Source organism: Rhipicephalus microplus, chromosome 8, assembly GCF_043290135.1.
Source record: "Rhipicephalus microplus isolate Deutch F79 chromosome 8, USDA_Rmic, whole genome shotgun sequence".
Taxonomy (NCBI): domain Eukaryota; kingdom Metazoa; phylum Arthropoda; class Arachnida; order Ixodida; family Ixodidae; genus Rhipicephalus; species Rhipicephalus microplus.
In genome coordinates this window covers 63,837,532-63,862,172 of record NC_134707.1, presented here as the reverse complement: position 1 = coordinate 63,862,172, position 24,641 = coordinate 63,837,532, and the positions used below count along the sequence as shown (strand labels likewise).

Sequence of the window (24,641 nt, the reverse complement as noted above, 5' to 3'; positions counted from 1 at the left end):
GCTCCGGTTTATAATGTTGGACCGCTGATTCTGTTAAAACGCGAATCGTTACACTTATGACTGGGGCTACCGAAATATGTTGCGAACAATGTCCTAGATTCTAACCGTACAAACAAGCTTTAAATATAAATATCATCTCAGAGGAGGTCACAGTATGTAAGCATTAACCAGCAGGCCTCATTTTTCAACCAACAATGGTCTGGATTGCGGTGCTCTCAAGTTATTTTTACACAGAAACTTTTGCACCCCTTACGAGTTCACCTGTGCGAAGTACTTGCATCCAACACTGCAGATGCAATCAGGGTTGAATTTAATTATATATATTTCAATAATGCAAAAATTTTACTATAGCATGTATGTAAAGGGCATTTTGGAAGGTCATTTAGCCTATCTAGAAACCTCCAATGTGATAGCGACTCATGGTTCCGTTTGTGAAGAAAAGGCAGACGTAGGAATCCCATCATTCTATCTAGATTGGGCTTTCTCAATTCGATTACCCGACTTCACCCCTATTTACCAAGCTGAGCAGCTGGGAGAAGTCCTAGCACTGCGTAAATTGCCTCAAGGCATATGAGCGAAGTTTGTTCTGACAGACTGTCTCTCTGTCTATGCTGCCCTAAGCGCACCAAATTTGTCGCGTGTGTTAGAGACATTGCACTCGCTCATTCCTAGACATGTGCGACTCATTCAGCTAACCAGGCCATAGAGGTTTGCCTCTTAACGAGCATGCAGATGCACTTTCTATATCTTACCTAAATGGTCTTGCACTGCCGATTTTACTTACAACTGAGTATCGATACCACAACTGCGCGTTTTGGAAAACGTACAACGACGAATGACTTCCAAAAATCTCCTTTGATCTCATCAGACTATCCACAGCTATAGTTCCCTTCAAAGAGCAGGTGGTGTACATCAAGAAAGGAGGAAATTGTAATTACAAGGCTGCGTTGTCGAGTCCCTTTATTGAACTTTACCTTCACAGGTCGGGTCTAGCACAACCGCCTTTATGCCTTCACTTGAGAGTGAATCTCTGGAGCACATATTCTTGGCATACCGAACATTTCCAAATTGAAGTAAAAGACTACCAGAAGAACCCCTACGAAAGTTGGGCTTAATCTTGTCACTTTCGGTGATTTGTTGATTGGTGCAACCGCATTCGAATTTAGCCACAGGAACATTGTCAATGCTGTTACAAATTTTCTACGCGAGTTTAAAAAAATAGAATGCTCAACGTAGCTAAATTCAGTTGCTTTAGGCATATATGTTTTTTGGTGTGTGGTAATTATGCCACTCATTTCAAGCTTATTTTTAAATCGTCAAGTTCCAATTATTACCTCTCTTACCTAATGCATTGAACACTTTCCTTCACAAAATGAATTATTTTAACAAACAACGCAACGTCCGATTCATGACTCATCCTCCTGGGTGGCTTGCGCCAAGCTATTCAGGAAGCGACCAACCAACCAACTATCCAAGCGGCATGCTTGCGCGCTAACGTAAAAAATAACTGTTAAGGCATTTGATTTTATCTTTATGCAAAGTAGTCTACGACTGGCTCGCGCATACGCTGCCCCTGTTATCAATATACCATGCCTCATTATTAGAACGCGTTTCGTTGTTTCCTTTCATTGAATTTTGACGTGCACTTAGACTTTTTACGCTGTCAAGATAGGTTGGAAGGTGACCCTCCGGTTAGTATCACTTATCTTCCAGCAACATCTGGTTAATTCAGCGGCCCGTCTCTCCAACGTAGCGGCCACACCTGAAAAGGACCATACACCACACTTGCGGGGCAGTCAGTAAAGTTGTTCACGTGTTCTGTAAAACAAATATCGCATGGCTCCTTGTCCCTTTTTACTGTCTCAATATTTCCCTTCAAAGCATTACAAATCTCGCCTAGCTGATTGGCAGCCGTGAAAACAGCACTGATGCCGTGTCGGCTTCCTGCTCTGTTTAGCCTCTGAAATACACAATCAAAGTGTGGTATACCTGCGATACGCTTCTTCGAAAACATGCTCGAACCTAACATAAAACTCATTTAACGTTCCACGACCGTGGCCACTCTGACACGAGAATAATCTACATCTAATAGACGCGGATCTCATATCTAAAAAGCGGGATTTCCAGTTACGATTATATGCTTATTGACGTTGGCCTATTTGATCCCCGATGCTGACGGCTAAGAAAAAGTATGGTCACAAATAACACAAGTTATAGAGAAAAAGACGCATGTAAATGAGTGTTGAAGTTCATTCTCTAGCAGGGTTATCTATGTTGAATAAAATCAACCTGAAGTTTGCTTAAGTTTTGCTTTTTGATGGTTAGGAGATGTGCACCTGAAAAAGAGTATATTATATGTATTTTTGGTAGCTGCGTATTTTTATGTATTTTTCACCTCCTCAAGTTGCCATCTTTCCCTGAAAATATGCCTGTTTTGAAAATCCACCCCAAGAGTTCATACTGATTTTGCCGTTTACGTCTGATCTTTCTTTTTTTCTGTTACGAGTTCATACTGATTTTGCCGTTTACGTCTAATCTTCTTTCTTTTCTTCTGTTACTTCAAGAGGACCAGTATAGAAGAGTGTAAACTAAATTGTTGCTGGCCCTCAGTCATCGGAAATGCCGAAGATCTAGATGCCATCAGCGCGGACTATTCAGATTTTTACGAAGACTTATATCAAGGTGCAGCGCCCCAAACATGCCACCAGCACATTATGCCAGAAGCCATGCCGTGCGGGGGAAACAAGGTACTCGTGGCGTGATTTTTGTTTGCATTAGTTTTCTCCAGCAAATTGACGACAGCTTGATTTTCTCCCCATTCCTGTGCTATCAACATTGTTTGTCACTGCTTTAGCCTCTGGTGGTTTCTATCGAGTTGCACAAGCAAGGGTTGCACGTCAATTCTGTTTTGTACCTCTATTGCTACCACTGGGACAGTATGCTTCATTCCTTTTTCTCCGTTTCGGGTATGACAATCAAAACATATCTGTGGCTCTTCAAACTATGTATGGTTGTACTAGCAACACATGCACGTTTTGCATAGCCAAACATTACACCTATAGCTGGTCAAACGCGTAGGGGATCATATAATTTGATCCTTACGCGATCAAGTAATTGTGAAAATGCATGTAATTTCACTATCATTTAAAATATCACGCGGGGAAGTTCGAGAATCAGTTCCCAATCAAGTAAGGCCGTCGGTTCAAAAACGAAACTGAAATGTTTTTTTAAGCGTGTTGCGTTATTTTAAAGGAGCACTAAACGGAAATGATGAGTCTGTTTGGGTGACCAAGGGCTGCACATTTCGTGATGAGAGTAAAAACCAAGGAGAGGTCATGCCAGTGGACAGTGGTGACCCCATGAAGGTGCAGTGTTCTGGCGGTCCTGCGAATCTAGCAAAGCGAGGTCTTCCTGTCAGTGCGCCTCAACCAGATGCCATCGCGTTAGAGCAACCACCAAAAAAGGTAAGGGCCACCCCTTATAATGCCTTCACGCGCTCTGCTTCTCAGTCTTACCCAACGACCGCCCCTTCCCAATCTTTTCGAATGTACATGAGCCCCCTCTCATGCTACGACATAACTTCATTGCCCATCAAACATGTGCAAAGGGTCACTGACCATGCTCTTGAAACAAAGCGATGCAAAAGGTTCGCAACATACAAATCGACCAACACGATTACTCTGCACTTGGCGTCTCTCAATTATGTGCAGAAATATGCTCTATAACCTCTATATCACTGTCCGAAGATCGCAGCTACTTGTGCAGTGCTACTATGCATCAGGTCATAATATACAAAAGCGTGTTGTGTATGTCATTGACCCTGAAGACTATCCTGAGATAGTATGTCGCAAGTTTTACACCCCGACGCGCAGGTTTCTCGCAACGAGATTCATTAGCAAACGTCGTACTTGCTTAGCGACGGTACAGGGCGTCCAATGTACTCCAGACAAATTTCACTACTATGGGGGTTTCTTGCGCTCCAAACCCTACCTTCCTCGTGCGATTTTCTGTTATCGTTGCTTTGGACGGAACACATGAAGACATTTTGCCCACAGCGTACTATTGACCCAAAAAGGCTCACACCATATGGCCAACCACGACATCGATGTGGCATATGTAACTCTGATAAGCAAGACATGACAAGCATAAACTCTTCGACTAAGCATAAGGCCACAGCAAGACTACGAAAAGCTATACAAAAACAATATAGTAAGAACTAGGAATGGCTTCGAAGTTCTTGCTGAAGAGCCGGAGGTACTCAAGGCAGAACACGCACAAGTCTCTGAGACACACCTTCACCTGCACTACTTTGTGGTTACACATGGCAGACAATCCCAGACTATGAAACCAAAGTTAGCGTAACCACCACCTGAATCGGATGAAGGCTAAGCTTATATTGACGCTTGGATAAGAGCACTGGCCAAATAAATTGAGAGGCTACACAAACGTAAGAACTGGTCATTCTGAAATGTCAGAAAACAGGACCTACACGCAGCAAATCATCGGGTGCACATTCCCCAGTTACACCTGCAACCCTCCCGACACAACGGGTCGACCAAGCTGTTTGGGCGGGAGTTTTAGATCAGCTTGCTCAGCTGATGTCCCTCATACAGGATTGCTTGCATTATGCCTAACTTGCTGCAGCAGATATCACGTGACGCATTTCTCCAGCGGAACTGTCGAGGCTTAAGCTTCAAGTTGGGAGAATTAAGAACCAAGCTTGAATTCAACAAGCTACATGTAGAGGCACTACTTATTCAAGAGCATAATGCCACGTTCCATTTCCCAAGTTTTTGTTATCGTCCCAAAACACCACACCATTCTCAGCGTGAACCGCGCCTGCACTTTTCGAGAAGGTTCCGGACTGTAGTAGATCATTTCGATAAGATCACGCCCACTGTGTGAACGGTACAGAATGTTCTGGAATTTACACCACCGCCAGCGATAACGCTAGAACATTCGACGGCAAGAGTATAAATGCCGACGCGCTTCGCCGCTTGTCAGTTGTTGATCGAAGGCCGACGCTCCGTTCGCCGCTATCAGTCCGAGACTGCTATCTGTGCGAGACTGCTGCTGTAATTGGACTTTCCGTTTACCGGGCACAGGTTCGCCCAAAAAACAGTTAAATCCCAACACGAAGTCTCCTGTCTTCGGCCACGTCACGACCCCGTGACATCTGGTGGAAGTGCTGCTTCGTTCATGTACCGGACGCCCCCGTCAAGCCGTGAACCCAGCCCACATCGCGGAGAAGACACCGACGCCAACCAGGAGCAGCGAACAAGCCGCCGACAGCAAGGGCTACCACCGGAGTACGGGATTCTAGAAGACAAGGCGCGGAAGACCAAGGCCATGACCGCGACTGCAGCGACAATGACAACCGCCGCATCCCAGCCCACGATGGTCATACATCAACCCAGGGAACCACCAATTTTCCATGGGTCATTGTTCGAAGACCCGGAGTCCTGGCTAGAAACATACGACCATGTGGCCGCCCTCAACCACTGCGACAACGAAGAAAAGCTCCGTCGTGTGTACTTCTACCTGGAAGACACCGCAAGGACCTGGCTAGAGAATCGTGAGTCCACGCTCCGAACGTGGGATGTCTTCTGCGGCGCATTTCTGCAAACGTTTGCGAGCGTCGCTCGCAAAGAAAGGGCCGCTGCTCAACAAGAGACCCGGGTTCAGCTACCAAATGAGAAGGTTGGAATTTTCACACAGGAGATGACCCGCCTATTTCGCCATGCTGACCCAGACATGCCTGAGGAGAAGAAAGTTCGCTTCCTCATGCGAGGGGTCAAACAGGAGCTCTTCGCGGGACTAATGAGGAATCCACCGAACACCGCCCAAGAATTTGTATCCGAGGCGACCACCATCGAAAAAACGCTGGACATGCGCACCAGACAGTATATTCGTCGCCTGACTTCAGAATGCGCTGCTGCTCAAACCAGTGACTCCGAAAACCTGCGTGAAACGATCCGAGCGATCGTGCGGGAAGAGCTGCGCAAACTGTTGCCTTCGGCGCACCCTCAAGTGGATTCGATCGCCGACATTGTGCGAGAAGAAGTTCGGCAATCACTTCGAATTCCCCAAACACCGCTGCCCGAGCCAGAAACTATGAGCTACGCCGCTGCAGTGCGCCACAACACTCCTACCCGTCCACGCCAAAACGCCGCCCCGTCGCACTTCCGTCGCCGGACACCACCGCCGCCACCACCCCCACCGACGACCTACCGTTCACCAGCGGGCCAGCCCGGTGCGCCGAGGAAAACCGACGTTTGGCGCACCTCTGACCACCGCCCACTGTGCTACCACTGCGGCGAGGCCGGGCACACTTACCGCCGTTGCCAGTACCGACAGATGGGACTGCGTGACTTCGCCGTCGATGCACCACGTCCGCAGCCAGGGGAACGGCCACGTGACATCGCCGACTACCTGACAGGAACTCAATGGACACCCCGAAGTCCTTCCCGTTCGCCGTCGCCCCGCCGCCGCATGTCACCGCACCCCCGGCAGTACTCCGGCCCAACGCGGGGCCGGTCTCCTAGCCCGTATCCGGGAAACTAAGGCCAGCAACCGGTGGAGGTGCGGTTGCTGTGCGACGAACTACCGAAGATCCTCCAACGACGACGACGCCGCGACGGAGCTTTCCGAACACAACGCCAACCAGGCAAAGCCCTTACGGCGAAAGCTCACTTACCGGAGGTGGCCTGACGACGCAACATGGAAGCAGCGGATCAAGCCGACGCAGCCGTGACCCGACGCCACGCCCTAACTGTAATGCGAGACGGCGAACTAGCGACATCGACGTTCTTATTGACGGCCACAGTGTGACCGCTCTCGTCGATACTGGAGCCGACTATTCTGTCATCAGTGGGTCGTTCGCCGCGAATTTAAAGAAAGTTAGGACAGCTTGGAAAGGCCCTGAAATCCGCACAGCCGGAGGTCATCTTGTAACGCCTGCAGGAATCTGCACAGCGAGAGTCACCATTAACGGCCGTATTTATCCTACAGACTTCGTAGTCCTACAGCGTTGCTCAAGAGATGTCATCTTTGGCATGGACTTCTTATGCCTCCATGGTGCTGTCATCAACCTAAGAACAAAGTCGATAACGTTATCCACAGAAGAAGCACTACCACCGCGCACGCCGTCAGGACACCATGCCTTGAATGTGCTGGAAGAACAAGTCACCATTCCGCCTCGCTCAAGCGTCATTATTTCAGTCGGCGCACCTAAATCACCTGACTTGGAAGGCGTCGTTGAAGGCAGTCAGCATCTGTTGGTCACCCGAAATATTTGCGTCGCAAGAGGAATAGCAGAGCTGCGGGGAGGCAAAGCAACGGTTATGCTCACGAATTTCAGCAATGAGTACAAACATGTGAACAAAGGAACAACGGTCGCATACATCGAAGAAATTGTCAAAGCCACCAGTGCTTTCGCCCTCGCCGATTCTGTGGAACCTGCTCAGAGGAACCGAGCCCCTCCCATAGCTTTCGACGTCAATCCCAGACTACCGAACTATAAGCAAGAGCAGCTCAAGGCCCTGCTCCTGCAATACGAAGATTGCTTTTCGTCGTCATCGAAAATTCGGCAGACCCCAATCATGAAACATCGCATCATAACCGAAGAAAATGCCAGACCACTCCGTCAGAGTCTGTACAGGGTTTCGACGCGAGAACGTGAAGCCATGAAGAGACAAGTTGATGAAATGCTGCGGGATCACATTATCCAGCTTTCTAAGAGTCCATGGGCATCCCTCGTGGTGTTAGTGAAGAAAAAGAATGGGACCCTACGTTTCTGCGTCGATTATCGCCGCCTGAACAAAATCACAAGAAAGGACGTGTATCCACTCCCGCGAATAGATGACGCACTTGATCGGCTCCATAACGCCAAGTACTTTTCGTTAATGGACCTCAAGACTGGCTATTGGCAAATCGAAGTCGACGAAAGAGACCAAAAAAAGACGGCGTTTATAACACCGGACGGCCTCTTCGAGTTTAAGGTGATGCCCTTAGGCCTTTGCTCAGCGCCTGCAACTTTTCAACGCGTTATGGATACAGTACTGGCAGGATTGAAGTGGCAAACTTGCCTTGTGTACTTGGACGACGTCGTCGTGTTTTCTTCGAGTTTCGACGAGCATCTTCGGCGCCTTGAAGCTGTACTTGAAGCCATCAAGACGTCCGGACTCACACTGAAGCCAGAAAAGTGCAGATTTGCGAATGAGGAGCTCTTGTTTCTGGGACACGTTATCAGCAAGTCTGGAGTTCGTCCCGATCCACGGAAAACAGCCGCCATCGCCGAATTCCCACCGCCCACTGACAAGAAGGCCGTGCGCCGATTTCTGGGCCTGTGCGACTATTATAGGCGGTTCGTGAAAAACTTCGCCCGCATCGCCGATCCTCTCACTAACATTACCAAGGCCGACGTGGAGTTCAAGTGGGAAACGCCACAGGAACACGCTTTCCAGGAGCTTAAACATCGCCTCCAGACGCCTCCGTTATTTGCCCATTTCGACGAATTCGCCGAGACAGAAATACATACTGACGCAAGCAGCGTAGGTCTTAGCGCCGTTCTTGTGCAGAGGGCTGACGGACTTGAAAGGGTTATTAGTTACGCCAGCCGATCGCTATCCAAAGCAGAAGCAAATTATTCCACAACAGAAAAGGAGTGCCTCGCCATCATCTGGGCTACGTCGAAATTTCGCCCCTACCTCTACGGCAAGCCCTTCAAAGTTGTTAGCGACCACCACGCCTTGTGTTGGCTAGCCACCTTGAAGGACCCTTCAGGTCGCCTCGCACGATGGAGCCTGAGACTTCAAGAGTATGACATTACTGTCATTTACAAGTCCGGCAAAAAACACTCTGACGCCGACTGTCTCTCTCGTGCGCCTGTCGACCAACCACTACCCGACGACCCGGATGACGAGTACTTCTTGGGAACGATAACTACCGACGACTTTGCTGAACGACAGCGGGCCGACCCGGAACTTAAGGCCCTAATAGAATACCTGGAAGGCAGGACCGCCGAAGTCCCGAAGGTATTCAAGCGCGCACTTGCGTCGTTCTTTGTACGAAACGGTCTTCTACAAAAGAAAAACTTTTCACCACTTCGAGCTAAGTACCTCCTTGTGGTGCCTTCAGCTCTGCGACCAGAACTCCTGCAGGCCCTGCACGACGATCCGACGGCAGGGCACCTCGGTGTTTCTCGCACGCTTGCGAGGATACAAGAAAGGTACTACTGGCCACGTCTTACCACCGACGTCACTCGTTATGTGAGGATATGCCGGGACTGTCAGCGACGCAAGACACCGCCGACAAGGCCAGCGGGACTTCTGCAGCCAATTGATCCACCTTGCCGACCTTTCCAGCAGATTGGTATGGACCTACTGGGGCCATTCCCGACGTCGACTTTCGGAAACAAGTGGATCGTGGTAGCTACCGACTACCTCACCCGCCACGCCGAGACAAAAGCCCTGCCAAAAGGCAGTGCATCCGAGGTAGCTAAGTTCTTCGTCGAAAATATCGTCCTACGTCACGGCGCCCCGGAGGTCCTTATCACCGACAGAGGAACGCCATTCACTGCCGACTTAACTCAAGCGATCTTGGCATACAGCCAAACAAACCACCGCCGGACGACAGCGTACCACCCACAGACCAACGACCTCACCGAGCGGCTTAACAAGACGATCGCCGACATGCTGTCAATGTACGTCGATGTCGAACACAAGACATGGGAGGCCATTCTTCCGTATGTGACCTTCGCATACAACACGGCGGTGCAGGAGACGACGCAGATATCTCCATACAAATTGGTCTACGGAAGGAGCCCAGCAACGACGCTCGATGCCATGTTACCCAACGTCACCGACGAAGAAAACCTCGATGTGAGCGAGTACCTTCAACGCGCCGAAGAAGCCCGACAACTTACGCGTCTCCGTATCAAGAATCAACAGACGACCGACAGCCACCGTTACAACCTTCGACGACGCTTCGTGGAATACCAGCCCGGTGAACGTGTTTGGGTGTGGACGCCGATACGCCGACGTGGACTAAGTGAAAAGCTTCTGCGACGGTACTTCGGACCGTACAGGGTGGTTCGACGTCTCGGCCCACTTGATTACGAGGTTGTCCCCGACGGCATCACGAACTCTCAACGACGCCGATCGCGACCTGAAGTCGTTCATGTCGAGCGCCTCAAGCCGTTTCATGCGCGTTAACAAACTGAACCAGTGTTTTTTTTTGTATTATTGTTGTATCGTAATTTATTCATTGTACTTTCTTGCATTATTATTGTACCTTCATCTTTAGTTAAAGCATCGGGACGATGCCTTTTTTTTTCAGAGGGGGGCAATGCCACGTTCCATTTCCCAAGTTTTTGTTATCGTCCCAAAACACCACACCATTCTCAGCGTGAACCGCGCCTGCAGTTTTCGAGAAGATTCCGGACTATAGTAGACCATTTCGATAAGATCACGCCCACTGTGCGAACGGTACAGATTGTTCTGGAATTTACACCACCGCCAGCGATAACGCTAGAACATTCGACGGCAAGAGTATAAATGCCGACGCGCTTCGCCGCTTGTCAGTTGTTGATCGAAGGCCGACGCTCCGTTCGCCGCTATCAGTCCGAGACTGCTATCTGTGCGAGACTGCTGCTGTAATTGGACTTTCCGTTTACCGGGCACAGGTTCGCCCAAATAAACAGTTAAATCCAAACACGAAGTCTCCTGTCTTCGGCCACGTCACGACCCCGTGACAATATTAAGCTGCCCTTTCTGTACAGTTCTAATGGGTATCATAACCCTTCCATTACAGATAGACGTTATAAATACAGGTTCAACTCCGCGAAAAGCCACAGTGTATGTGTCATCGCATGTTACTTATACAGTGATTACTATGGCACCATGGTGCAGTAACAATCAAGAAATTGTCGCTGTCCTGACACGACCAATGAACACTCCTGTCATTCTAGTACCTTTTCATGCCAGACCACAGCGCAAACATTAAAACTTGGAATGAATAGCGCATCTGCGTTCTATGTAGCCGAGGATTCCTATCATCGCGACTGAATATTTCAATGCTTCACATACAAATTGGGTATACAAGCCCAACTTCCAAAGAGTATGTCAAGTAAAAAACATCATGACTGGTGCCACGTTTACTCTGTTGAACCATCACGCTGCAACGCGCGCTCCAGGCCTCACATGGTGGTTGGGTCTTAGGACGCTGCAATGGCGGATGGACCTGGTTACCTGGAGTACTGACCATATTTGTCTATATAGATTTAAAAAGAAGATGCATAAATAAAATTCAACGACGCGTAGTGATCACGCATTGAGATAAACTTCGGAAAACGTAAATTGATATAGTACCCACAAAGCCTGCAGCAAATCTTCTCACTTTGCAAGAACTGCTCTAACGTAACACAATCATGATCACCGTTGACAAAGGGCAACCTCGACCAGATCTCGCTCTTTTGCAACTTTGGGTGAAGCGACGTCGGGCAGAACTGTATGTGTGGAGGAACACAGATGTACCAGGTAGCCGTGCATATGCTAACCATGTAGCAGCAAAAGCGCGTAGGCACGAAAAGCAGCTTTCTCGACGATGGTGGCATTTGTTGTTTGAAAACTTGGATCTGGCAGGGGAAACAGAGCCCTTTGGCGTACGTTTTGGCTGATGGAACGCGGTCACAAGTAACCTGAGCTTGCAGCGAGCGTTAGGTTATCGTTGCAAAGGACTCCACAAGAATATGCAGAGCCGGCTTCAAGAGCATTTTTACCGAAATACGACAGCACATCTTCTATACACTGCCCCGACATCGACGAGGTTGACCTGAGTGCCGAATCCGATGTAGCGAGTTCTTCGGCATGGCCAAACTAATAGCGGTGATTGAAAGTTCTCACAAAAGAACAACATTTGGTCCCGATGGTATTCCGTACGAAGTTTTCAAGGGCATATGGAAGGTGAAGTTTTTGATTCACTTCTGCCGGCACATAATAAAGCATGAGAAACTGATGACGTCGCATTTGATTGGAAACCAGGAATATCTACAAATAACCAGCCATCTTTACGCCCAATTTTTTAACCGCTACCATCAGAAAAATGTTGAAAAAATACTGGCCAGACATACTTTCTGGTGGCTTGCATAACACAATAATTACCATCCGCCTCAAATTGGGCTACGTTCTTATTTGGGGACTGAAGGCGGACTTTCTATCTTGTCGAACGACATTTTACAAGTTTCTCCACACAGCCACGCAGTAAGCACTGTAGTAGCAACGGACTACCCCCTTCACGCTCCGTAACGAAAGCTCACGACTGTATGGACCATCAAGTCATTATATCCAACCTCATTGAGCTGGGAATTCCACCACAGATAGTAGGATTTATTTACTCTTTTGTTTGCAGCCCCACATTTGCGATAAGAGTAAATGGAAAGCAGAGGTGTCCCACGAGGATCTGTTTCGGTTCCTCTTCTGTTGAAGATTGCTCGAATACCTCTAGCTTGGCAACTGCACCAAATTCTAGACGTGAAGTTTCTGATATGTGCTAATGATGTGATTTTGTGGCCTATGCATAAAGACGTTTCAAAAGAAGCACTGCAGCTTCAGGAAGCCTTTGATGACTTCAGAACTAAACTCGTAACACAGGGTTAGACATGTCCACCCAAAAATCAAATTATATTGAGGTGGCTAAGAATGCAGGACGCAGAAGGATCAAGCAGTGCCCTTTTACATTTACACTAGGGGCAGTGACCATTCCTGAGGCTTTGGAGGTCCACGTACTAGGTCTCAATATTCACCAGTGTGGCAGTGATGTGCAAGGGCTCTGCTTAGTCACACAGAGTCCCACAAAATGATTCATCTGCTTCACCGCATCGTGTCACAAGCAGCTGTAACTCGTACTGATGTAGATTGACATCTCGTCCGCACAGTTCTGCAGCCAAGAATTCTATACGAGGAGCAATTTCAGTGGTTAACTTTGGCACAGCTTGCGCAGTTGGAGATTATAATTGTGATGATAGGCCCATAATAACAGCGTTACCTCGAATCACTCCCCTACAGTTGTTACAGGAGTACGCCCAGCTAAACACGATCGCAGAGCCAATTTTGGCGAAGAAAAAAAGATTGTGAAATCAAAAAGCAACTTGTTCGAGTTGTTGCTGCATTGCATGCCCACTTTCAACGTGGCTCTCGCATTGACAAACAGCCCGGGTCTATGCCTCCCTGGAAATTTCACATCATCACATCTAATAGCCCCGCAGCGGTGGTCTCGTAGCTAAGGTACTCGGCTGCATACCCGCAGGTCGCGCGTTTGAATCTCGGCTGCGGCGGCTGTATTTCCGATGGAGGTTGAAATTTTGTAGGCCCGTGTGCCCAGATTTAGGTGCACGTTAAAGAACCCCAGGTGGTCGAAATTTCCGGAGGCCTCCACTATGGCGTGTCTCATAATCATAGGGTGGTTTTGGGACGTTAAACCCCACATATCAATCAATCAACCATCACATCTAATATCGCGACAAATTCATAGCGCACCGATACATCAGGTACAATTGACGAACGCTTAATCGTCGAACACGCATGCGCTAAATACTGCAAAGTATATAAAGATGCTGCTATCCTACAAGACGGCGGAAGGACATGATTCCGGAGTACTACGCATAATTTTTTCAGTGGTCACCAGCGTAATTTATCTACGGCAGCCTGTTCTCTTGTGATAGAACTTCAAGCCGTCCATTACGCTATCCAGGATGCCACCTCTGAGCTGCCTACAAGTAAGCAAGTGGACGTATTCACTGATTCCTTAGGAGCCATTAAGGAGCTCAGGATAGTTTACAATGTCATGGGGATCTGCAAGACAATTCATAAGATGAACCACAATACACCTACTTGCGTCAAGATACATTGAATTTAGGGCCATGCTGCAAACCCGCACAACATCGATGCTGACCAGCAAGCGCGCTACCTTCCAGGCATATACCTTCAAACCAATCTCCTTCCACGTCAGCCCCTTAACTCATTACATACCCGCAAAAATGCAGGATACACGTGCTCTGATTCCACAGTGTGTCTGTTCTCTCCCGCCTCACCTAACAGGGGTGGAGGAAGTTGTGCTTAGGAGGCTTCGGGCAGGGGTGGCCCTTACGCCGGCCGGTATATAATCGTGGCACTGGTCGCATTTACCAGCTGGTCCATATTGTACCACACCAATGATGCAAGAAGATGCATACCGCCTTATATGGACATTTCATGGGCTGCAGCCGGAGCGCTCTCGTAACATCCTTCAAGCCGGCCTTCGCTACAGCTACACAACCAGTTACAACTATCGGATACGTGACAACACATTCCACAAAGCATTACTTCATACACAATGCCGGCCTAACGGCACACATTTATTGCACATACACGGAAAATGTTATGCTTTGAAGGCAAGCCTATAACGCAATAAGAAAAGTCTGTTTATATCAATGACTTGTGCTCTTAGAACCGTACCAATGTTAACTTCATCATAATTTCATTAAAAGAAAAAAAACAAAGAAAGTATTATTGTTTAATTTCGCGCTGAAAGCACGACACAGAGCGTGATGGCTTTCTAAGCGTATTTATCGCATTCTGGCTACATGTTTTTGACAATTTCTGAAACTTGGCAAGTAGTTTCTAACGCCCGATACGTGGACAATGTACTTTCATTGGGCGATTAGAAACTATGTGAAGCCTAGTAGACGCCTTGAATTTGTATGACGTTACAACGTTTTCTGCTGGAATTTTAAGACGGCGTCACAACTCGCATTTTCTTTTTTGCGCGTTTTCTTAGCGCGACTATTGTAGTATTGTGAAAGGCTAGCTTACTAATAGAAGAAAAATATTTGTCCTCTTGAGTGCACCTTTGAACGGACGGCCTAAATAACCCCGCGCGAAGGTGGTTCATCTTTTTTTTTTGTATCCCTGCTACAGTGCGGGTGGACGTAAAAAAAAAAGACGTGGTGATGAATACTATGGCTACGAACTGGAATCCTGTACGAACTAAGGCTGAGAGCTAAGTTGTTTAGAGTCTGATATCGTGTATGTGCAAGAAACGCTGGCGAAAAAGAAATGCCGCCAGTCGTGTGAGTGAAACGGCTATTGTGCGGTTAGTTGCCTCAACGCAAAACTGTTAAAAAACAGAAGGTACAAGGCTAGGGAACAAGCCTTCTCATATCTGCTGAGTTAGCGCAGGCGCCCACGCGTGTGACTGCGCCTTTTTGTCACTATGTCACCAGTGACGCATTCCACTTCCGCCACCCCTTCACGCTTCTACACCGGCGGAAGCCTGTCGGCGTGTTTTGTCGTGCTTGAGCCGCCCCCATCTGCTGTCCTCTCAAGCTTTGAGTCGTACGTAGAACATACGATGCGTAGAGTGGTGTTATTGATATAGCTTTTTGCGGATATCAAGACGACGGCAGTCTTGCAGCTCAAGGGAAGATATAATTGCTATAGCAAATAACACACCTAGGCTCGCAGACACAACGGATAAATTGAACAGCCGAAGATTGTGAGCAGAAGCTGTGCGTCACTGACTGCTTGATTAGTGTGATAAAGTGGGTTTTTCTATTATAACCCAGCGTTCTTATATAACAAAAATTTTGAAAGAACAATTGAATAGTGTAGCTAGGACATGTGACTGAAGAACGCCGTATTCAAAATTCGGCAGTCAAGCAGTGCAACGCAACCATTCCCTAACCATGCAAAACCTGTTCATTCGTTTAGTCACAAGAAGCTTTATTTTGTCGTATGTTTAGTGTACTGCTGTATAAAAACCTGCTTCTCGCGCCTAAAATTTGTGTTTTGATTGTTTAGTACTTGTTTCAATAACAAATAATACATCCTCACACAAGAAATTATTGATTAAAGTTTCTTCTAATGTCCTCCAACGTTCACTATGTTCTGTGAGCTGATTGAAACTTTTCCTGCAAGTCTTCTAATCTCGTCATCCCGCCTAACATACTGCCTTTCTGGGCAGCGCTTCCGATTTCTTAGTTTTCTGAGTGACTACCAGCTATCATTCTTTGGAGTTACGTGCCACGGCCAGCTTTACGTGTGTGTTTAATGACTATTTCGGTACTTATTAATGCACAAATTTCCTGCGAGGTTACCGAATGGTGCAAAATAAATATACATGTTGTAATTTTTTACAACTACTTTGAATTGCTGCTTGTGTCCTCTAGCCAACACAAGGCACTCATTGTCAGAATACAATTCTAGGTGCAGGAATAACGCCTGAAGTTTGGTGGCGTCCTCTGCTGCACCATTTGAAGCGGATAATTGTGCTGTAACAATAGATTTGTTGGCTACTTATTGTTGCTTTTTTTACAGACGTGCAGGCAAGGAGTTTGTGGGGATCATAACTGGACGGCGATATACAACATGTATCATACTTATCGCACATTCAAGACCCTGTGATTTTTCATACGCTGTGCGTCTCGTAATTTGTAACACCGAGACATTACCTGTACTTTGGTGAACGGAATGTTCAAGAATGAAATGATGCGAGGCTCTTGATACCACACAGAAGCAAGAAACCATTAATGGTTGAACAAAACAAATAAACTTTTCTTTATGTGCTCATTTGTAGAAGATCAAATCAGCTTTTTGCTTCCGTGTAAAACTTTGGGAGTAACCCTACCACTCCACGCAAGCTTAATGTGAATTATTTAGGACGTTTTCTAAGAGTGAAGGAGAAAGCTGGTGTAATTTATAAAAAATGTCACAATTAAGCCTTAAAGGCAAAGCAGTGAATGTGACAGTAAGAAATGCAGTATCAAATGAAGAAGGACAGGCAGCTCTATAGTTGCAGCGAGCCGCAGATACACAAAGAAGTAAGCTTGAAAGAACGCTCAGCTATACGCAACACAAGCGTGGACTAAGAACTGTCACAGTTGTTACGTCTCTGTGTTGAAGCAGTGCGCTGGGAGCTTCCAGAATGAGAAGCCGGGCGTCTTTTATAACTCTTATGCGGCGCGTGGAGTGACCGCGCTGCATCTTCTGCCCCGCGGTGACCTTGACGTAAGGTGTGCCCGGCGACTTTTTTAGATGCGAAGCAGCTTATGGCGCAGTTAAATCCGGTGTGCGGCGTGACCACCCTTCCTGCGCGTGCGCCAGCTCTCCCCCTCTCCTCGCACTCAATTGAGAAGGTTGTGTGGAGGAGGTGGCAGAGTGCTGCCGCTGCTTTGTTTCTCCTCAGCCGTTTATCTCTACGCCACCGATGTGCTCTCGCATATAATACTGCGCACGCTTGCTTCGTTGCACTCTCCTAGCAGCGATGGGTGTTCAATTTACGTCACACACATGGTAATACACAAAGATGCGAGAAGAGGGTAACGTAAATGGTACACAAAATATACACAACTTCCCATATAATCGAAACATCCTCGAAAAATACAAACAGAAACGACAAATGAAAACATAAGTGAACACTAGTGATGCTTGCACCCCCCCCCCATGGTCCCCCTTAGTGGGAGATGGTATAACTTTGTTCAAGCTCCAAATCAGGAGTGGATACAGAAATTGCCACCGCTTCGTGTGCGTCGTATAAGTAGTCTTCTAGCTGAAAGAAAATGCGGGTGTTATGTCAAAATTCACACGCTTACACTAAAGCGTACAGCCAGCGATAAATAGTTCCTATATATAGCTCGCCGTTATTAGGCCTGTAGAAGCATGGCATCTGGCTGAGCTGTAAAAGCGCCGCGAGGGGTCACTGATTCAGATCCCCGGTAATGCGCTGCGTAATTTTTTTTCTTCTGTCTTTTTTGTGTGTGCCTATTCCCTATTTCTACATACGTATAATTATTCAACACTTGATGGCGATGGCAAGTATTTACCGAGAGCGTCCCCATAATACTTATCAAAATGAAATGTCATGTTAACCCCGAACATTCTCTGCGGCGCACTGGTGCTTTGCCGAAGGCCATTGTCGCTGTCGTGAATACACACGAGTTGCTTGTAACGACGCACGTGATCAACACTGATGCTGAGAAATGTCCTGTGCTAAAGCCCCTTTGTCTCGGCAAAGTATCACCCCACCACGGTGGTCTTGTGGCTAAGGTGCTCGGCTGCTAACCCGCAGGTCGCGGGATCGAATCCCGGCTGTGGCGGCTGCATTTCTGATGAAGGCGGAAATGTTGTAGGCTCGTGTACTCAGATTTGGGTGCACGTTAAAGAACCTCAGGTGGTCGAAATATCTGGCGCCCTCCACTATGGTGTCTCTCATATTGATATGGTGGTTTTGGGACTTTAAACTCCACAAATCACATTATCAACTCGGGAAACTATCGCGCTCATCCCAATTGAAACGTTCCCTATGTCTATCCAATATTTACATACGGAAGGAACATCTTTGCCGTAAGTATCCTGCGGAAACATACGGAATTATCGGAAAGACGTAAGGAACGGACCATACGTACTCACTGGCCTCCTCCTCACCCTTTTGGCATCCTCATCGTTATCAGCCGCTTTCTTTGCACGATAACTGGTCTGCTTTGCGGTCGCCCTGAAAGACGCGCGCATCTTCCGCTTCGCATTTTATGTAATATTTTTCTCATTTTTTTCTGTACCACTAAGAAAACAGTTTCTTTCTTAATTGTGGTGCGTCTTGGTATATGACATTTCCCTTCATTCACTACTTTTTTTCTCGTCGTGCTGGTTTTTCTTCTGCTACGCACCCGCAGATTCGCATGCGCGTCACTTTTTGTGTTCGTCCTTTTTGTACGCTCGTTTGCTTTTTCGCGTAGTAACAATCGTTCAGGATCCGTTGGCTGTTTTATTGTACATTTAAAAGGCACCTAGTAAAGGCGCGATTCTTTCAGCTCAGTTCATTCTTAGTTTCAGACACCTAATTGCAAAGAATGTAGGCATTAAAAAAACACACGCACGTCATCGTATTTCATCTCGCTGGCACAGAGCTGGCGCCGATGCCAGCGGTTCTCCTCTTCTAGGACGAGAAGGGGAACTACCCCGAGCTTCCATCATTTGTAACAAGCGTTTCTTTTTAAGAGTATCGGCACGATATCTGGCAAGATGCACATGACGGCAAGGCAACTTAAGCGCAAACAAGCCGACAGCACAGCACACAAACGTCGTCGTCTTCTCTCTCGCTGGCACAGAGCAGGCTCCATTATATACCAGTACGATCTCTCCAGGGCCAAAAACGAGCCGTCCTGGTGACCTAGGGAAAGAACGCTACAGGTGCGTCTTGTCAGGGTTTAGTCAATGCGACGTGAACTGGATCGTAGCCTCAGCAGCGTTGATCGGACGATGAGTCCACTGGCTCGACTACGTAGCTTACGGTAGACCCCGTCACGCTGCAACATATTCTATCAAGCACGTGAATGCACCAGACTCTGTCAAATATGCATTCACCTGCTTACAGAAGTCGATGTCATCCGAAATATAGCTTGCAAAGGCCTCGTCACCTCTTTAGGCTCTGCCACGTAGGTGTTTTCCCACACGAAGCTTTCACCCGCGTGGCCGACCCAAGAACAAAGCGATGCCCACAGGGGCGTCTGCGTAAGCAGGCGTTTGGTGTGTAGCGACACCTTACCTAAACTTACCTAAACTGGTAGCGTTTGGGCATGTCCCAGTTTCTGTATGCCCTCTTAGGTCCTCGAACACAGTTCGCTGTGTCATTTCTGATGACGCTCTTTTTGTATTATCAGAGAGTGAACTATTGGAAGGCTGGCAAGACCAGAATGTAGTGAAGGTCCAAAGGATATAGTGATACGACGAAACAAAAAAGAAACACCAACAAAACAAATAATTATACCATTGGTGCCAGTGACTTCCCCGATTCGATTCAGACCAGCTACTGCAAGCTTCGTGTCAGGCCCTAAATACGAAATTATCGTGGGTGTATCAAATGTGAGCGCTTTGGACATGGGTCGCAAAACTGCAGAAGGAACGCTCCTTGCGCAAACTGTAGCTCCAACAAACAACCACCGGACGACTGTACTGCTACAGCCCGCTCTGCGAACGGCGGAAGGGACCATCCCACCTACTCGCGAACGCGTCCATCCTGGAAAAAAAAACACATCGTTGAACCTAAACCAAAAATTCAATCTGTCTTTTCTAAAGGCTCGTTAGTGCTTCACAACAAGCACTCCGCTTCCTTTGCAGATGTGACGTGCCAGGGCGCCGCATCACATTATTCCCCACCCACGATTGTCACACAAAGTGTGACCGTGGTCGCGCCGTCTGCGTCCGAGGCTGGAGTAGCCTGTGCTGCTCCGCCTCATGCTAAACAGGTTCAGCACACTTCAGAGTCTGCCAGACCTCGGACCACTGCACCTGCAGTTACGTCCGAAACTTCTTTGAATGTGCCTGCTCATCACGCACCATCCGCCACCTCACAGGAGGTGATGGATACAAGGCCCTCTCCTTGTGCGCCTCAGACGCGAAAGTATAGGCGCAACTCTTTGGAGCACTCCCAGAAAGAAAAACGGCGAATCACAGGGCCCCCAATAGGCCATGTGACCGGAAGTAACACTTTTTGTACTCACAGCACCACACATCTTTGAAATGACACATATACAGTGGATGGCTAGATTACGGCTGAGGAACCTCGATGATATCCAAGAACATTTACACAAACATAAACAAAAGGTGCTGTGTGTGCAAGAAACGAGCTTAAATTCAAGACACACTAACTTTCTACGCAATTGCGTTATCTTTCGAAAGGACCGAGATGATGCTGTCGCCTCATCCGGTGGTGTTGCTATAATAGTAACAGCCTGTATACATTTACCCCTTCAGGCATCCCTGGAAGCATTAGCTGTGCAAGCTGTCATCTTCAACGAATTGGCAACAATTCGCAGTATTTACATACCTCCACACCACCAACTGAATCAACACGAATTTCAGTGGCTGATCTATGAACTTCCAGAATCGTCTCTCGTCCTAGGAGGCTTTAGACGGACTCTAAATTCAAACAACTATTTACGTCAGAGTGAAAGCGCAATGTATGAAAACATCTAAAACAACAATGTTATGAACAACAGCGCCTTACTTACCGAGAAACTTAAGTAAATGCACAGGAACACAAGCGCCGTAGTAGGACATTTTCAAAATGTTCCTGATCACATCAGATGGACCGCCTACAATTAATCCCTAGTAATCGAGCTAACTGCACTAAATAAAGAACGTTCCGTGTTTTAAGAGACGCAATAGGATGTTGCTTGTTTGTTTCTGCATGATTCATGAAAAAAAAAAGAATCGCCGGACGTTACTATGGGGAATGGCACGAGTGGTTCAAATATTGAACTTTCGCGTAGTTCCGGAGGACAGGTGGTGCCATCTAGCGGGGCGCAGTTGAAACAAAAGCGTGTGCAATCTCGAAGCCAATGGCGGGAAATTGATTCATGACCATTGTTGCTGCTGTGGCTCCCGCTGCTTTCAGTCTGCTGCTACTAGCGCAGTAAAGCCGGGCAACGTTATGCATGGCAACAGTGACGTGAGACGGTCCGGTCGGTCCGCTTCTTGAGGCGTGTAATTTGAAGTGAGCTAACCTGATGCGGAGCACTAAAACGTGATTTTATTTCAAAATGGGCCCTTGTGTGGCACAAAAGTAACACTGCAAGGTTTCTGGACCACCATTTCAACAATCAACGTGGACTTAATTGTTGACCTTAGTGTTCCTTTAATGCTAATAGTAGCCTATGTGGTGACTCTCGCTGCGATGCGCGAGGCCGCCTTATTTAACAGTTCCTTTTCTTTTTCTGGTGCATCTATCTTCAATCAAAAAAAGTCAACATACTATAGCCTGACTAATATTTGCTACTCGTCGATATACCTCAACATTATCTCTCTATAGCTCCTACCGATACTCACATGGAAAGCCATAAATATTACTTACGGAAGTGACCATTTTCCTGTAATTTTGAGTACACTAACAAAATCTGGATGTCCTGCACATGTTCCCAAATGGCTTAAAAAAGCCAATTGGGACCAATTTTATAAAACAGCTAGCTTACGTTGGACTGACATATACGGTTCTAGCATAAATGCATCTCTAGAGTACTTTACTGCTTTTGTTATTGAAGCTGCGGCTAACTGCATTCTGCAAACGTCTGGACTTCCCAGAAAACCGCGCGTTCCCTGGTTGAACAGTGAGTCTCTCAATGCGTGCAAACAACAAAACAAAACGTGGAAGCGTCTTTGAGACTTCGAAATCACCAAGAACCGTGTAAATTTTAAAAACATAATGTCACAAGGCAGGAGAACGCGTCGGAAGGCCAGAAGGGAGAACTGGCAGAAGTTTCTATCTGACATCACCACATGTACACATGAGGAAAGAGTCTGGAGCAGGGTCATTAGGGTAGTAGGGCTAGAAGCGCATCCTCTTCCCCTAGTAAACACACAAGGCAGCGGTTTAAAATACCAAACGAACTCCCACGGTGCACACTTCGAACAGGTCTCCAGCTCAACCCATTACAATCGAGCGTTCCAACGTTGCAACAGGACGCCTAATTGCTGCAACAGGACTGCCCCAGGTGCCAACCGAATAGTGTACGAAAGGCTGAAACTTCTGCCCCCTGAAACCCAAAAAACCCTCCTTTTCTTGTACAATGCTGTTTGCTTTTCTGGAGAGATCCCTTGCACCTGGAAAAAAAGCCATCATTATTCTAATCCTTAAGTAGGGTAAGGACCCATCTTCAGCATCAAGTTATAGACACATATCATTGACGAGTTGTCTGTGCAAGGTCTTTGAGAAAATAATAAACAGGCGACTGATGCCCTTCCTTGAAACAAAAAGCCTACTTCACCCATACCAGTGCAGGTTTCGGGAGGCTGAACCCACTACTGACCACCTTGTCCGTACCAAGGTACAAATTCGTGATGCTTTCATTCTATTTCTGTGTTCCTAGATATGTAGAAGGCTTATGGCACAATGTGGCGCTTTAGCATACTCCGAGACCTATCGCACACAGGTGTGTGGGGCAGAATGTTGGCTATAAGCGAAAACTGCCTGTCCAATCGGCCATTCCGTGTATGAGTAGGTACTGTATTGTCCCATACATTTGTTCAAGAAACAGGAGTGCCGCAAGGAGGTGTATGGAGTTGTACACTATTTATAGTCAAAATGAAGTCCTTGCGCCTCGCTATGCCACGAAATAAGTTTTACTGTGTATACGTTGACGATGTGCAGGTCGGTTTCCAGTCCTGTAACCTATCAGTGTGTGAACGTCAGGTTCAATTAGGTTTGAACAAGGTCTCTCAATGGGCAGATGAGAATGGCTTTAAACTGAACGCGCAAAACAGTACCTGCATCCTGTTCTGCCGGAAGAGAGAAGTTCATGCCGATCCTGAGATCGACCTGTATGATACACGTCTAGCTGTGAAGTGTGAGCATAGGTTTCTGGGCCTAATATTGGACTCAGAACTAACCTTCATATATTATATCAAGTACCTAAAGGACAGGTGCTTAAAGACAATCAATATTCTGAAAGTGTTGTCACGCACTACGTGGGGTAGTGTCATTAAATGCCTAATGAATTTCTCTAAAAGCATCGTACGCACGTGCCTAGATTACGGTGCTATCACCTATCAGTCTGCAACCCCATCAGCCTAAAAGATGCTCGACCCCGTCCACCGTCTATGCATTTGCCTTTGTACGAGTGCCTTTCGAACTAGCCCCGTAGATCAAAAGCATGTATGTAAAATCAAATGAATGGTCGCTCCATCTGCAGAGATGTTAGATGTCTCTTACGTAATACAGCAAGGTTAACGCTGACACCACTCACACCATTATTAATGATGGGTCTGGTGATGCCTTGTTCAACAACCGTCCTTCAGTGAGACAGCCCTACTCGCTACGTGTGAGGAGCCTCGCTGAGGAAACAGGCGTGTCACTTCTAGAGCAGCGGTTGATGGCTCCCGCAGCATATCCACTGCCGTGGCAGTGGCAGGTAATTGACTGTGACGTATCCTTCGTGGAGGTTACTAAACACGCACCTACTGCACACATCCGCACACACTTCCTCGAACTTCAACATAAATACACTTGCCCGGAATTCTTTACAGATGCGTCAAGGTCTCATACTGGTGTGTCCTATGTAGCTGTTGGGCCATACTTTTCAAAATCCGGTACTCTTCACTGCAAAAGGCCATGCGATATCTGTGGCTGTCAAGCATAATGTCACGCGATTACAGAACGACCACCACGTGTGTTCACAGGAGCAGCACTGGACGTTGAGCCGAACCGAACGTTAGAGCACGAGCACACCAACAGTTTTTCTTTTTTCACACCATGGCACATACTCACATTGGCATGGCTAAACCTCGTTCCATGCCTCTGGCATTACCCCCCCCCCCTTCGAAGAAAAAGCACCACCCCGATGACCAATACCGATTAAAGGTTGAAGTAATCGCGTACACGCACAAAGACGCATGATGAAGCAGTGTCGGGTGGCTCGGAGGTAGTGTGGCTTCATCCGTGACACATGAACAATGTCGGCCTGCTGGGAACATCGACATCGCCGAGCTGTGTCTTCAAGCAGAATTTCGTAGTTGACATCTGTGAAGCACCGTAGAACTCTATCAGGACCGAAGTTGCGATGAAGTACCTTTTCCGAGCGGCCCTTTTGGCGAACGGGGATCCACAACCACACCAGA

At 47.3% G+C, this 24,641-nt stretch overlaps 1 protein-coding gene across 2 annotated transcripts in view; it reads left to right on the top strand.

Moving 5' to 3' along the window:
• The window catches only part of LOC142769096 (venom metalloproteinase BumaMPs1-like), a 100,858-nt gene extending 84,254 nt beyond the window's left edge, over positions 1–16,604 (top strand). For both annotated transcript variants that reach the window (XM_075872022.1, XM_075872021.1), the window contains 2 exons: positions 2,565–2,747; positions 16,353–16,604. In XM_075872022.1, coding sequence (XP_075728137.1) covers positions 2,565–2,747; positions 16,353–16,439 — 270 coding nt within the window. In that variant the 3' untranslated portion in view covers positions 16,440–16,604. The remainder of the gene's footprint in view (positions 1–2,564; positions 2,748–16,352) is intronic.
• Positions 16,605–24,641: the final 8,037 nt, after the last annotated feature.